This window comes from Anser brachyrhynchus, assembly GCF_964034855.1.
Source record: "Anser brachyrhynchus genome assembly, chromosome: 1".
In the NCBI taxonomy this organism is placed as follows: domain Eukaryota; kingdom Metazoa; phylum Chordata; class Aves; order Anseriformes; family Anatidae; genus Anser; species Anser brachyrhynchus.
The window spans coordinates 198,054,658-198,068,932 of NC_137694.1; the positions used below are offsets into that span (position 1 = coordinate 198,054,658).

Consider the following 14,275-nt stretch of genomic DNA (forward strand, 5'->3'; position numbering starts at 1 on the left):
GCTGGATTCTTTTACTTAAATTCTCAGGCAAAATAAGAGACTTTTATGATATTTTCTGCTGAAGTCTGCCCAGTTTTTCTTAAGTCAAAACTTGTGTGAAGCACCAACTAATTGTCTACATGTTTCATCTGCTAGATTCTTTTTTATTATTATTTTTATATATATTAAAAATTATTCTCTGGAATTTTGTTCCTCTTTCCTGACACTGAAAGACTTAGGAACACATGACAACATCCTCTTGTTATCACTGTGGCAGAGTGATAGCCTTTAATTAATAATCTTAGTATCCATTAGTACTAGTACTGTTTACATTAGGGCATGCGTAATGAGTTCTGAACTAACTACTATCGCTCACAAATGAGATCTTGTCATTAAAACATCTAAATAATAACTAAAGTGTTTTATTACTGTATACTCCGGCCTGGTCAAAAAGCAAATCAAATAGTAATTATTTGAAATTGGGAAAAGAAACAAACTGATATATCACAATGCCACTCCATCAATCCATGACAAGTCTGCATTTGAATATTATGGGCATATTTTGCCTTAATCCTTAACACCACACCAAACCTGCTGTGAAATACACAGAGATATGTTGCATGGGTAAATAACAGTAGGAATATCTTCTTAACAAAATGTGCTAACAATCATCAGCCTGAGAAAGACAACTGGGGAGTTATAAGAGCTCCACAAAATGACAAGCTGTACAGAAACGGTGGCCATCTCTTTGAAAGTAAAAACAAAAGGCTATCTGACATAGCAAAAAGTAAACTCAGAACAAGAAGATGCTTTTTCATAAAATGTGTATTAAATCAAGAAACTCCCTGCCACCGGATACTGTGGATATTAAAAATTTATGTGGGTTCAAGAAAGGACTAGAGAAGTTCAGAGAAGTCTATTGAGAGCTATTAAAGGCATAACCTCCTGGTCAGGAAATCTTCAAGCCACAAACCGCTGGAGGCAGCGGAAGTATCACTACATTCTTGCCTGGTCTTATACCCTACTCCAGGCATTAGCCACTGCGTGTGAGAGGAGACAAAAAAAGTACAACTCACATCACAGCACTTACTCATATCCAGAGACGGGATATAAGGCCAGGTAAACCTTGGGTCCAACCCAGCACGGTTGTTGTCATGCTTTCCACAGGAAGATTTGGACACGTACATTTTGCAATAGCTCGAATGACTCAAGACACCATCAGCTGATCACTACTAGGAGGAGGTTAACGCTCACACAGATGGGCCAATTCACCACCACGGCTCAGTAGTCAAGCTTTTTCAATGCAGCGTCACCTATTTTAACTAAAAACAGTGATAGAAGAGAAGCTGAGTTAGTGCTGCAGAACTAAGGATCACGGATCTTGAAATATCACAGAATCACAGAATTGTAGGTGTTAGAAGGGACCTCGAAAGATCATCGGGTCCAACCCCCCTGCCAAAGCAGGCTGCCCAGGTAGGCGTCCAGATGGGCCTTGAATATCTCCAGAGAAGGAGACCCCACAACCTCCCTGGGCAGCCTGTTCCAGTGCTCCGTCACCCTCACTGTGAAGACGTTCTTTTGCATGTTGGTGCAGAACTTCCTGTGCTCCATTTTGTGGCCATTACCCCTTGTCCTGTCCCCACAAACCACTGAAAAGAGGTTGGCCAAATCCCTCGATGGGAGACATTCTCCAGGAGATGAGCGATTCCGGGCAGGTGGAGGCTGTATCATCTTTAACTGCTTCAGAGACACAGGAGGTGTATCCTTCAGTCAACTGCAAGGCTGTAATTCTCTTGGCAAAGACCTGTTTAGTGGTCTGTGCTAAGCATAACTTCAAACAGTAAAAATAACTAAGTAGCAAATGACAAAAGTTGATCTGGGCTACCAAGCCAGCACTCAAAAGGCTTCCAGTGAAGACTGCCTGTACAGCTTCACTGCTGCCACCTTTAGTGCTTTCATGCACATGGCTTATCTTTACCCTCTTCCTTCAAAACTTTTCCTAACTTAGTTCTTAGCACGAGGGTGGTCACCAAACGAACAGCTATTCAATACTTGTTTTCTTCTTCAGAGTTCAGTATTCCTCAGTCCTCTTCTCCTCCCAGTATTACTTACTGCATACCATCCAAATCCTGTAATGAATACAGAATTATCTCATCCTTCATGCAAGCCAAGTCTATAAAGACAGTAGAATAAATGTATTTCTATGTAATATGCACCATCATTACCCTATTTAACGGATGGAGATGCTGAAAGCAAGATTGCCTAAGGCCACACAGGGAACTGGTGATTAGGCGGGCCCTGCTGGGTCCCTGCTTCATGCCCATTACTCCAGATGCCTTCCTTCAGAGCAGGAGATGCTAACCAGAGCTGGAAAGAATGCAGCTCCTCACACCTCCCTGTCCCCATGAAAGACGTAATTTTTTCTTCCAAAGGAACGTCATTTTTCTTAAAAAATAAGTTTTATATTAAAAGAAGAGAAGAAACCCCTAACTTCATTAAAAAGAAAGTAAAAACATAACTTGTTTTGATCCATTTAACGCAGCCCCTCCAGAATGCCCAGTTACTTCAGCTACAGCACTCAGTGCACTGGGTCTGGTTCAAGTCAGTCTCCAAGAACATAAGAAACACACCACACACAATCATGCCTCCTTGATTAACAGTCACTTACTAGAATGTAGTTCAAGCATCTTTTTTAAAAAAATAAAAAGACTAGAACAAAAACAGGACAGAATGTTTAAGGCTTCCACAACTGAACTCTAATGTCTCCTAAGTGGAATCCTTTACATTTAAATAACTTTAACATCGAATTTTTTGCATGTTAAATGTTTCTTTTAGTTTTCAAGTGCGGCAGAAATTCATTTCTCTTTCTCAAAATCATGGTAACTGCCACTAACTGCAGGATTTCAATCTGTAACCTCACCACAGCTCCATCTCAAGAATCAATATCCAGGGAAGAAAATCGAGCGTTTCTTTGCCTACGTACAAGTTCTAGAAAACGCCTGGACAGGTTTTCTTCTAGGGAAAAATTCCTTCTTGCAATACACAGAATGAAACTGGAATAGCTCATAATGACGCTTTTGGAAAATATCCACCCAACTTGTTTACACACACAGTGGAAAAGCTTTAATAAGTCAATAGTTCATCGGGAGGATGAATTAAAAAATAGAAACACTCAGAGCCTGAACCAGTTCCTTGCTATTAGGGTATCCGTAAAGCAAAATTTGGTGTTTAACCATAAGACTGTATTTTTATCTACATAGTGACTTCTGAATTTCCCTGCCGCCACCACAGTAACATCATTTTCCCTCCAGGATGCCTCCAGTAAGACCACGCTTGGAGCACAAGCTCTGTGTGGCTCACTGCTCACTGGCTGGCTAGATTTCCGTTTCAGCACATCCTCCTCTCCCTTTTCTCAATGAAAAGAGGCTTAAAGGAAATGCAGATTCCATTTTAAAAGCCCAGCCATGCTTAACATATTGGCCTCTATCTTCCATTTAATACAAGAAGGAACATTTCCATGAAGTTACACTCCTCATCAAAAAATGGGAAACCTTAACAAGATTAAAGACAAGTTCTGTAAGTGGCTGTAATTTTGAAATCATCAATTCTTTACAAAACAGAACTAATATTTTCTGTAGGGGAAAAAAAAAGGTTCAGTTAGTCTAGGAGACATTTATGGCTTACAATGAGCAATATGAACTGAAGTGACAGAGGACAAATATGATAGTCCAGATCTTGGAGCTTACTCTCCAGATGCAGCGTTTCTTCTTTTCATGAGCATGTAAAATCCTTTACTGCAATGGACGCTTCTTTCAGCACGCTCTGTGTATCTCCTGCAATGCTGTTCCAACCTCAGTTGAACATGTAAGTAAATATGAATCAATGAAGAGCCTAAAATCTTTTTGCATTACTCAGGAGACTGCAGAAATAGCCAAGAAAAACACCCTCTTCCTAAAACGTTCATTTTAGCTTCCTTGACACAAGTAAACAGAGCACATTAAAATAGCGGCAGCAAGAGGGAAAAAACATAGCCCTAAATAGGTTAAAAAAATATATTTTTACATTTAATTCCTTAATTTTTAAATTTCCTAAAACGTGCCTTTGCTGCTAAGAAGGCAAATGGTATTCTTGGCTGTATTAGGCAAAGTATCAGCAGCAGGTCAAGAGCAGTGATCCTTTCTCTCTACTCAGCCTTGGTGAGGCTGCACCGGGAGTCCTGTGCCCAGTTCTGGGGCCCCCCAGTACAAGAGAGACATGGACGTACTGGAAGGAGTCCAGTGAAGGGCCACCAAGCTGATGAAGGGACTGGAGCACCTCTCCTGTGAGGAGAGGCTGGAGAAGAGGAGGCTCAGGGGGGATCTCATCGATGTCTGTACATCCCTGAAGTGAGAGTGGAAAGAGGTCAGCGCCAGACTGTTTTCAGTGGTGCCCAGTGCCAGGATAGGAGGCAATGGGCACAGCCGGGCACCCAGCAGGCTCCCTCTGAGCACCAGGCAGCACTTCTGTGCTGGGCAGGTGAGGGAGCCCTGGCACAAGTTACCCCGAGAGGCTGTGGGGTCTTCTCCTTAGAGATCTTCCAAACCTCCTGGACATGGCCCTGGGCAGCCTGCCCTGGGTGTCCCTGCTTGAGCAGGAGCTGGACCAGATGCACCCAGAGGTCCCTTCCAACCTCAACCATTCTGTGATTCAAAATTAGAGCATCCAATAAACAGATAGTTTTACAGATGTCCTTGGATCTAACACAGGATGATGTATAGTGTCTCCAAAGGAGTCACTATTTTGTTAATTGTTTCTGAATTAAGGATCCCCCAATCTACACATTGTCAAGAGAGACCGTAATGACTCCCGCTGGCTGTTGTAACAGGTTACACATTAATGACTGATCATCTAAATATACAATGCAACAAAACACCTCTTATCAAACCAATTCTTCCTGAAGACAGGCTTGCTAAATCCTTTTACAAGCACCCTTCAGTACACAACAATGCGCCTAGGATCCCCTTTGCACAGACAAGAACCCACAGCGCTGCTATCACCAGAACTACCTCAACCCAAGTTCGTCATGCTCATTACTGAGCAGCCAGAGAGCTAATAATTTTAACTTGGTATCATACCATCGAGCCAAATATGCAAATTAATCTTGTGTGATCTGCTGTCAATTTTCTTAATGGTTGGATGAGAAAATTAAAAAAAAAAATCACTGTGGAATATTAATTATAACCTAGGTAAAGACTGTGCTCAAAATTAGTGTGGGAAGCAGTAATTCATTATGGATGAGAGAACTAATCTGAAGGATGACACAGCCTCATTGCACATTACTTTCCTATTGGTTTTGGAGGACACCAACATACATATGCAGTTATTACGAAAACAAGCACCAACTAAACAAAAACAGTGACCTGTAACACCAAAATCTCAGTGACATTCAGGTAGCCTCTCTCTTTCCCCCTCCTATTTGTAACACGAAAAATGAAACTTCCCATTAAGAAAAACAATCTGATAATAACCCTCAAAAATTCTGCCTTAGCAGCCAAATTGAGTAAAATCTTCATCTTAAGAACATTTTCTTGAACACACTAACATGCTACAACTACAAACTTTCTTAGTTTGTATAGGTGTGAATAAGTCAGATTCTGCTTCTCATCATCCCCCCCATGGAGAAGTGAAGAAGAAGTAAGGCTTTGGAGAACTTTGATTTCTTGAGGCTCTTAGGTTAAAACTCTGGTAACTTTCAAGTGTACGTGTAAATGATTACTGCAAGAAAAAAAATGACAGTACAGTTACTGCAATAGTACAAAACAATACTGTTATCTGAACATTTCCTCTTCATTATTGTCTGCATGACTGCAGAAGGCCCTGATAAACCTCTACCGGATAAAACTTACCACTGACAAAAGTTATTTTAAAATAAAATGCAGGCAGCTATGCAACATGGATGACATTCAAGCTAACAAAAGACAACCCAAAAAATATAAGATACAGCTTTTCCTTTCAGTAGGAAGGATACAGTAACAGAATGATACACCTAGCATTAACTGGAAATAATGCATAAAATGAAGACCACTGTAACAAACTCAGAGATGGAGGCACAGTACACCTACACCATTCTTTCAAGTATTTCTCCATTTTCAATGCTAGCACTAAAACTGAGTTTCTCTCTGTGGCTTCTGGGAATGTTTTATCAGTACAAAAATCTCTCTAACATACAAAAGAGGAAAAAGTAAATTTTCTATGCTTAGTCATTCTACTTTCCAATAACAGACCTGCTTGGACAATATCTGTTCACAGTAATTATTTTTATTGCCCTCATCTCCATAACTTACAGATGGAGTAGACTGCCCCTTCTGCAGCAGTTTAATAAAAAATCATCAGAATTGTGAATTGTAAATAGGAACATCCCTCAAACAGCGTAGACTAAGAGCTCCAAAGCCACTTTTCTCTTAATGTTATCCTTTCAAGTATTTACAGATAGCTAACAAAAGACTCTCAGGACAACTGGGGAAAAAAAAAAAAAAAAAGAAAAAAAGGAAAAGAGAGGAAAGAAGAGAAAATAAAAAGATGCATTCTATATATGAGTTATTATTCTTCTATGCAGTGTGTAATGGAGGAAAAGGAAATACAAAAGCCAAGGGCTTGACGTCAGTTTTTAGGATCAAGTATTTGTACTAATACATGATTTTGAACAATAGTACATTATTTACAAAAGAAAATTGGCTGCCTAGACCTCTCTTAACTCACATTCAGTAGAATGGCTGACACCTCCAAAAAGGTCTCACACAGCTTCTTCCAAAATACATCACAAGTCAGAACTGGCATTCTCATGAACTATTTCTATTCACTGGCAAAAACAAAGTAAAAAGAAAATCAATTGCACAATATCAGAATAAGTGAAATGACTAAGAGATTGACAAAGACTGCTGCCCAACATGGATATAAATTACCTGAATGCAAAAAAAAAAAAAAAAAAAAGGAAAAGGAAAAGGCATATTAGCAAGGGCTGCTTGCACAACAGCTTTTCAAGTACAGAGATATGCATTTCTGAAAATCACATTCCAGTGAGAATGCAAGAGCTTTTAGCTCTTGTTCTTCCATACTTCTGAAGCAACCAACATTTTCCTGGTATATTTTATCATCCAAACAAATCTTTTCATTTAAGGACCAAGGGAGAGCAGTGGCAGTGCTGTAGGGAGGGTAGCAGAAGACTCTTCTCTTAAAGATTCAGTTCTGGTAAGTACTGAATCTTGCAGTGTATATTCAAGCTCAGTGCAACTATTAATCTCCTGAAAGAAACACCAGAAGAGGATGTGGACTTGAAGCCAGCAAAATACCAAAGGATATGGAATCTAAGAGAATGGAACTACTGAACTGGTGTCACAACTGCCAGTGCACGATGACAGCAAGTACGGATTCACTTGCAGCTTCTTGTAATAGGACCAGGTTTTAGCAGATTTTCTGCATTATCACTATTAACATTTCTCTTTCATGCCAAATGATTCTTTTGTGGACCTCAGAGGAGCCTTACTATTTAACACAGACAAAAAAAATCCGGGGATCAGACTGGAAAAAGGGTGTCAGCAGCTTGCTGCTGATAGAGATGTTTTTGATCAGCTTTCATTTTGTATTTTCTTAAAGGCAGCAGTAGGATGTCACAACCTTAAATGACAGGCAAGTAAGAAGACGGAGGAAAATGACATGTAGAAGGCACACATTAATGCACATGGAAAAATCATTTCAGTTATATCCACACAGTGATGGGATTTGCTTTAATACTCTGCAAATATCTTGGCATCACTGTAGGCAGGCCTTCTACAATGTCAATTCAATAATCAGCAATAGTCAAAAATACTAAGGGTTATTAGAGAAAGAGGGAGTAAAGCAGAAAATATCATTATTTAATGTATTTGCACCTTGAGTATTCTATAAAATTTCTTGTCAGTCCATCTCAAAAAGTCACCATGAAAACAGCACAAAGAAGGCTGACAAAGGACAATGCATAAAGGCAAAAGTTACTGTTTCTCAGAGGCCAAAAATTTCCATAATCAGACAAAATAACCAAGTAACTGTCAAAAGACAAAGGAAGAACTTTTGTCCATGCAGCATACACTTAAATCGTGAAACTTGCCGCTCACCATCACAGACTGCTATGGACTCTAACAGGACAACTGGATTCAAAACCCAGTTAGATAAATCCGGCCCTGAAGCAGGGCTATTTGAGGATACCTGGGGGAACTTCAGCAAAATTCTACTGTGATTTGGAACTTCTCCTCATCTATTATATTTTAGAAGCTGAGTACTCCTGGTACTGAAGGTCTGAAGGCACAGTGCGTGGCTCCTCTGAAAACTGCAGACATGCTGGCATGTCTAAATACCCTCCACAAACCTGAAACTTGTATTTCAATAAAAATAGGATTTAATGGATTGACTGAATAATATGAGGAAAAAAACATGTTTTGCAGAATTGGAAAACTGGTTATGTCTTGTCACTTTAAAGTTTTCTTTCCAAAAAGAAAAAACAAAACATAAAAGCACTATAACCTTTCAAACATCCTTTCAGAGGCAGAAACCAGCTTTCAGAGAGACCAAATCCCACACAGTACCTCTGGCTCTCTCCCATAGCAAGAACTCCCTAAATCCCTCCTCTAAAATTTCTCAAAGAGACACAGATAAAAGCCTTACATTGTAACGAAGCAGGAATTAAATGAGCGTTAGAGTTCATATTTGAAGAGCCAACACACACTCTCAAGGAAGTTCAACAGAACAGTATGACACATTTTTTACTGCACAGCATGGCATACAACACTATCACAATCTCTGCCTCACTTTGGTAGAAATCTGAAGAATTTATTAAGCTTCACAAAAATTTGCTGAACTCCTTCTTTGCTATTTTGTTCAGAAAAAAAAAAAAAAGAAAAAGTATCAGAGAATAACTGTGTGTTTTAAGATCCCCTCCCACAATACAAAAATGCCTTTTTTTAAAGCACTGAAAGCAAACAAATCCAAACAACTTTAAAAACAGTATTTAATGGGTTAAGATAGTCACTTTTTTTTTTTTTTAATAAAGTCATATGTGGAAACTGACATGGAAGGGAAATACTTAGTAACACTTAACTGCCCCTTAAATGCAAATACACTGTAAAAGACAGGCCACATAGAATTGCTATCTGTATAGTCAAAGATGATCAGAAGTTAAAGAAGATAACCTCCCCCAAAACGTAATCTTTATTCTACTGAGACAACACTGGACATTCAACCACTGTAATTTTTATAAGTGCCAAGAATCCAGACGTGGGATTTGACACACAGAAACTCCAGCCCAGTAGTACAGACCCTCATAGTCCCTCTCCCTATGCACTGCACTGAGCACCCAAGACCCCCAAAAGAAAAGAAATACTGAGATTCGAATCACTTGGTATATTTAGAAATTGAACAAACAAATAAAAATAACTGAAAAATACTCATCCCCACCATGCTCACTACTATTCACAAGATCAAATTACGGCTCACCGCACAGTAACACTGCCATCACGTACTATAGGTACGAATATGTCATTGTCTAAGTGCCATTTTAATTTAAAAAGGGACAAGAGAAACATTTGTCAAAATAGCACAAAATTCTTTTGGGTACGTTAAATGTTCAACAAAATACTGCAAGACTGACATTTAATCCAGGAACACAAAGTGCTTCATGACGACTCCTCAAGACAAGTGACAAAGGGAGGCATGAAAGTGAGTTTTCATTGTGTGATAGTATTGAACTCACAAGGTGTTTTGAAAACTGGAGCTTCTCAGAGAAAACAAATCAAAGAGGCTCTAGAGTGCCAATGACAGCAGGAATTGTGACAGTTAGTATAATGCATATTTTACTGCCAAATGACTTGGAAACTGTCAAAAAGCTGGTGAAAAAAAAAAAAGATGTGATTGGCAATGTTATTTTTGCAAATTTAAGCTGATTACCCCTCCCAGGGAGATTAGGGACATGTTGCATTAAGAGCCAAGAGTGAAAGAACTGAATCAACAAAACAAAGAATGACATCATTGCTGTGCTGTGGCAACGTAAATAAAAGAGGAATAATCACATTACTAACTTGCTGTATTTCAACTCACAGAGAAGGCACCAAAGGGAAAAGGCAGTATTATATACACAGTTACCAATGTTGTATAAGAAAAGAAACATCAGAAGTTCTTCAGTTTGAATGGAACCAAAGGAAGTGAGTGGAAGAGGACTAAAATAGCTAAAAATAACTGAAAAGAGTGGATCCTGTGATTTGTGGGATAGACTTACTTGGACCTGAGACCTCAACTGGAAATTGTCTCTTGGGACATGGAGGGGGGAAAGGAAGGAAAAATAGGACCAAATGAAACTTAAAGCAATGCTAAACAAATGACTTAAATATTTGTGTTTTTATCTTCAATCCTGCAATCTAAGGATAAACAAAAGGTGGTAAACGGAGAAAGACTTGCAGGGATGAAAACTTGCAGTGGATGAAAACTCAACATGAGCTGGCAATGTGTGTTTCCAGCCCAGAAAGCCAACCATATCCAGGGCTGCATCAAAAGTAGTGTGGCCAACAGGGCGAGGGAAGGGATTGTCTCCCTCTGAGAAGGGCTCTTGTGAGACCCTACCTGGAGCCCTGCGTTCAGCTCTGGGGCCCCCAGCACAAGAAGGACATTGATGTGTTACAGTGAGTCCAGAGGAAGGCCACAAGGATGATCAACGGGCTGGAGCACTTCTCCTATGAAGACAGGCTGAGGGAGTTGGGGTTGTTCAGCCTGGAGAAGAGAAGGCTCCGGGGAGACCTTACAGCAGCCTGCCAGTACCTAAAGGGGGCTACAGGAAAGCTGGGGAGGGACTCTTTGTCAGGGGGTGCAGTGACAGGACAAGGAGGAATGGTTTTAAACTGAAAGAGGGGAGATTTAGATCAGATGCTAGGAGGAAATTCTTTACTCAGAGGTTGGTGAAGCCCTGGCACAGGTTGCCCAGAGAAGCTGTGGATGCCCCATCCCTGGAGGTGTTCAAGGCCAGGCTGGATGGGCCTTTGAGCATCTTGGTCTAGCAGGAGGTGTCCAGGGGTGTTGGACCCAGCTGAACTTTAAGGTCCCTTCCAACCCAAACCATTCTGTGATAATCTCAGTTCCGTTCTCCACAGAAGAATGAGCTGTGTCATACTGGCTAAGGTACAGATGATGGCATCTTCAATGAGCTAAGCAAAAAGAGTTACAGCTTACAGCGTGTACTTAAAAATCTTGCATTAGCGTACCAGGAAATCTCCCAGCATACAAACATGTGGCTAATTAAGTAGAAAACGTACTGCTGAACCTACACCCCTCTTCATAAAATGAACTATTTTTGATCTCTCATTTGTCCTAACGATGCGAAGGTGCAGCAGTTCTACACTCACACAGGAAAAAGCCAACCACAGTGACTGGATTTGGGAGAAAACTTGAAGTCTAATGCCAAGGCTTACACTTGTGCCTAAAACATTTTGTTTAGAGACACATTTCTGAGTTTTTAAATCAGCTTGTCTATTTTTAGATTAAACCAGTCATGATAATAGATGACAAAACAGTGTATGTACATGAACTATGAGAATTCTAACGTTTGAAGTACTTCAGACAACCTATAACTCAACAGCCTAACAAGATAAGCTTGTAATGCCACTTTCCTAATACTAAAAATATTTCAAAAATGTCAGTTTTGCTATCTTTACATGCCTGTAGCATAGCAACTTGAAGTGAACATAAATTTATTTAGCACCTGTACATATGGAAATAAAGGTACTATTACCATCTTCAGCTGTCTAGATTTGTTTCAATGCATATTTGCACATGCATATATAAACACTCTGAAATAGGACACCCAGTCTAGTACTCAAAACTAAGAATTGGGAGAATAAAAAACACTACCAAAAAAAAAAAACAAAACACAGATGGTTATTGCATCAGAACACCTCAGTTTCAAATCACATAATGATGACACCTAAGTAAGGATAGTACCTAAGGCCTCACGTGAAAGTACTATAAAACACAAAGAACATTGAACTATAGAATGTCTTCAGGATGCATTCTCCCCAAATTTCAAAGTTCCACGCACATTCAAGTAATGTAAACGTGAAGACTTGAAGTAGACTGAAAACATGTCTTTCTAAAGCCAGATGGAACCAAAGCGATCGACAAGCTCAGCTACCCCTGAACAGAGCTTCAATAGTTAATACCTCAAGTCCAGCAGGTAAGTGATCTTGATGACATTTGGAAAAAAACAATCTAGATGATTTAAAAGTTTCCAGCAATGAAAAGTACATCACAGCCTTAATGAAAAGCCTCACCAACCTTACAGCTGCACATTTCTCATTTAACTTGTATAGCTGCTGCCAGCACTTGGATCTTCACATAACCAGTCTGTCAGAGAAACTTTCCATGAAACTTCTTTCCTGTGATACTGTTAACTTTCTCTTTGGATTAGGCACTTACAGAAAACAAATGCTTTATGGTGCCTGCAGTTTCCAAGGAGCCTGAGCATTGTCACAGGTCTTCCGTGACCCTTTACAATTTTTCAGCATTCTCCTGAAAACAAGCAGCAGAACCAGACCTGACACCCACGAAAGTACCAGATACAGTTAATACCCATAAAACCTTTCAACTTATCCTTGCAGACATCATACATTTCTGCCATCTGTCAGTCTGCAGGCCCATGTTCAGCTTATTAAATATACTCATTTTTCTCCTCCACCAACCACTTTTCACAGCCAGTGTTAACTGGCCTGCAGGCACACCACATTCTGTATTTCTTGACTTGAAAATGTCCCAAACAGATTCTGAAAGGATGCAAAGAGTGACATTTGCTGTGACTCTAACAATTTTACTTTAATCTCTCAAAAAAAAAAAAGAAAAGCAAGTTTTCCAACACAGAAGTCTCACCTTTTTAAAAACACAAAGAAAGAAGCAAGTGAATTTCCTCTAAAACCTGGAGCAAAGCACTGGCAGTTGTCAAGGAGAAACTTTGTTGAGATCACAGAATCTTGGAATAATAGAATGGTTTGGGTTGGAAGGGACCATTAAAGATCATCTTAGCCAAACCCCATGCCAATTAGTAAATCATAGACAGAAATTTATGAGTCTAGACCAGCTTTTCAGGCATTTCATGATGCTTGCTTATGAATCTAACTGCAGTATTTTTCCTAGTTTTACCAGCAGACTTGGACAATAGCATGCTGAAACTGAAAGGAAAAAAAAAGTACCAGTAACTGTATTAAATTTCAGTGACAATATGTGCACATAATTAATCAAAAAAAAAAATCCCAAGGATTACTTTAACCCCACATACGTTGTTATGGCTTAAAACAAGTCCTGTTGAACCAGATCCATCACCAATGGAAGGCAGCGTTTCTTCTCATCAGGCTTATTTTGAACTACTGGAACTCTGTGTAGTCTTCCACTGTCTGACTCCTCAAAGAGCAAATCAGATGAAGAATCAAACCAAAAAGATACCGTGAATGCCAATCCCCAACGCTTTAAGGCACTAACAATTAATAAGCCTTTTATGAATAGCACATACCACCAGCCAAGATTCGTAAAAGCATCAAACCCCTTCTCTGGGTACACAGAGCAAACTATAATTTTTATTATAGTTAACTGTAATTTTTATTAAGTAGCCATTTTTTTCCACCTGTAGGCTAAATCAGACTCCATCTTTACAGAAGCACGCAAGCTAGAACAGTTTATATTAGAGGTTAATATGCAAGACACTACTTAATGAATTAAGGATGCATTTTAATGCAAACATGTTGTTTCTATCTGTACCAGTCTCTCAGAGAACAATGTCTTGACTTCTTCTCACAATTTCTGCTTTTCCCCAGAGTAAGATTTTACCTCTCGCACAGTAAAACAAGTCGTTTCAAAGTTTCCCAGAAGGTAAGCTCCAAAGCTCTCTACCTTCTCTATTTGTAGACTAACCAGCAGCTTCATGTGAGGGTTACGGAAGTGTTTTTCAATTTTTTTCTTCTAGTATCTAGTATTTTTTCTTCTAGTATCAGTATAGAGTTTGTTTTAATTGCAGTCAGAGCACTTAACACTGATAAATTGTAAAAAAAATAATATATATTTTAATAGATAATTTTAATAGATAATCTTAGGTACGGAGCAATCTTTTTCAAAGCAGCAGGTTCCACTTGCATGCTTCTTCCAACTTCATGCCATTTTAACTTTAGAGGGCAAATAACTACCCCCGTACAATATGCATGGATTTAAAGTAGCAGTTTACACAAACAGAACATCCCCTGAAAAGCTGAATTTTTGTGTT

General features: G+C 39.4%; 1 protein-coding gene across 2 annotated transcripts in view; it reads right to left on the reverse strand.

Moving 5' to 3' along the window:
* The window catches only part of ARHGAP42 (Rho GTPase activating protein 42), a 171,858-nt gene that overhangs the window by 144,152 nt on the left and 13,431 nt on the right, over window positions 1-14,275 (reverse strand). Inside the window, exon 1 of one of the 2 annotated variants that reach the window (XM_080592386.1) lies at window positions 1,070-1,301. The exons of the other annotated variant lie outside the window; for it this stretch is intronic. Coding sequence (XP_080448512.1) covers window positions 1,070-1,166 — 97 coding nt within the window. The 5' untranslated portion in view covers window positions 1,167-1,301. Of the gene's footprint in view, window positions 1-1,069; window positions 1,302-14,275 lie in introns of those variants that run through there. 2 annotated transcript variants of the gene reach the window in all.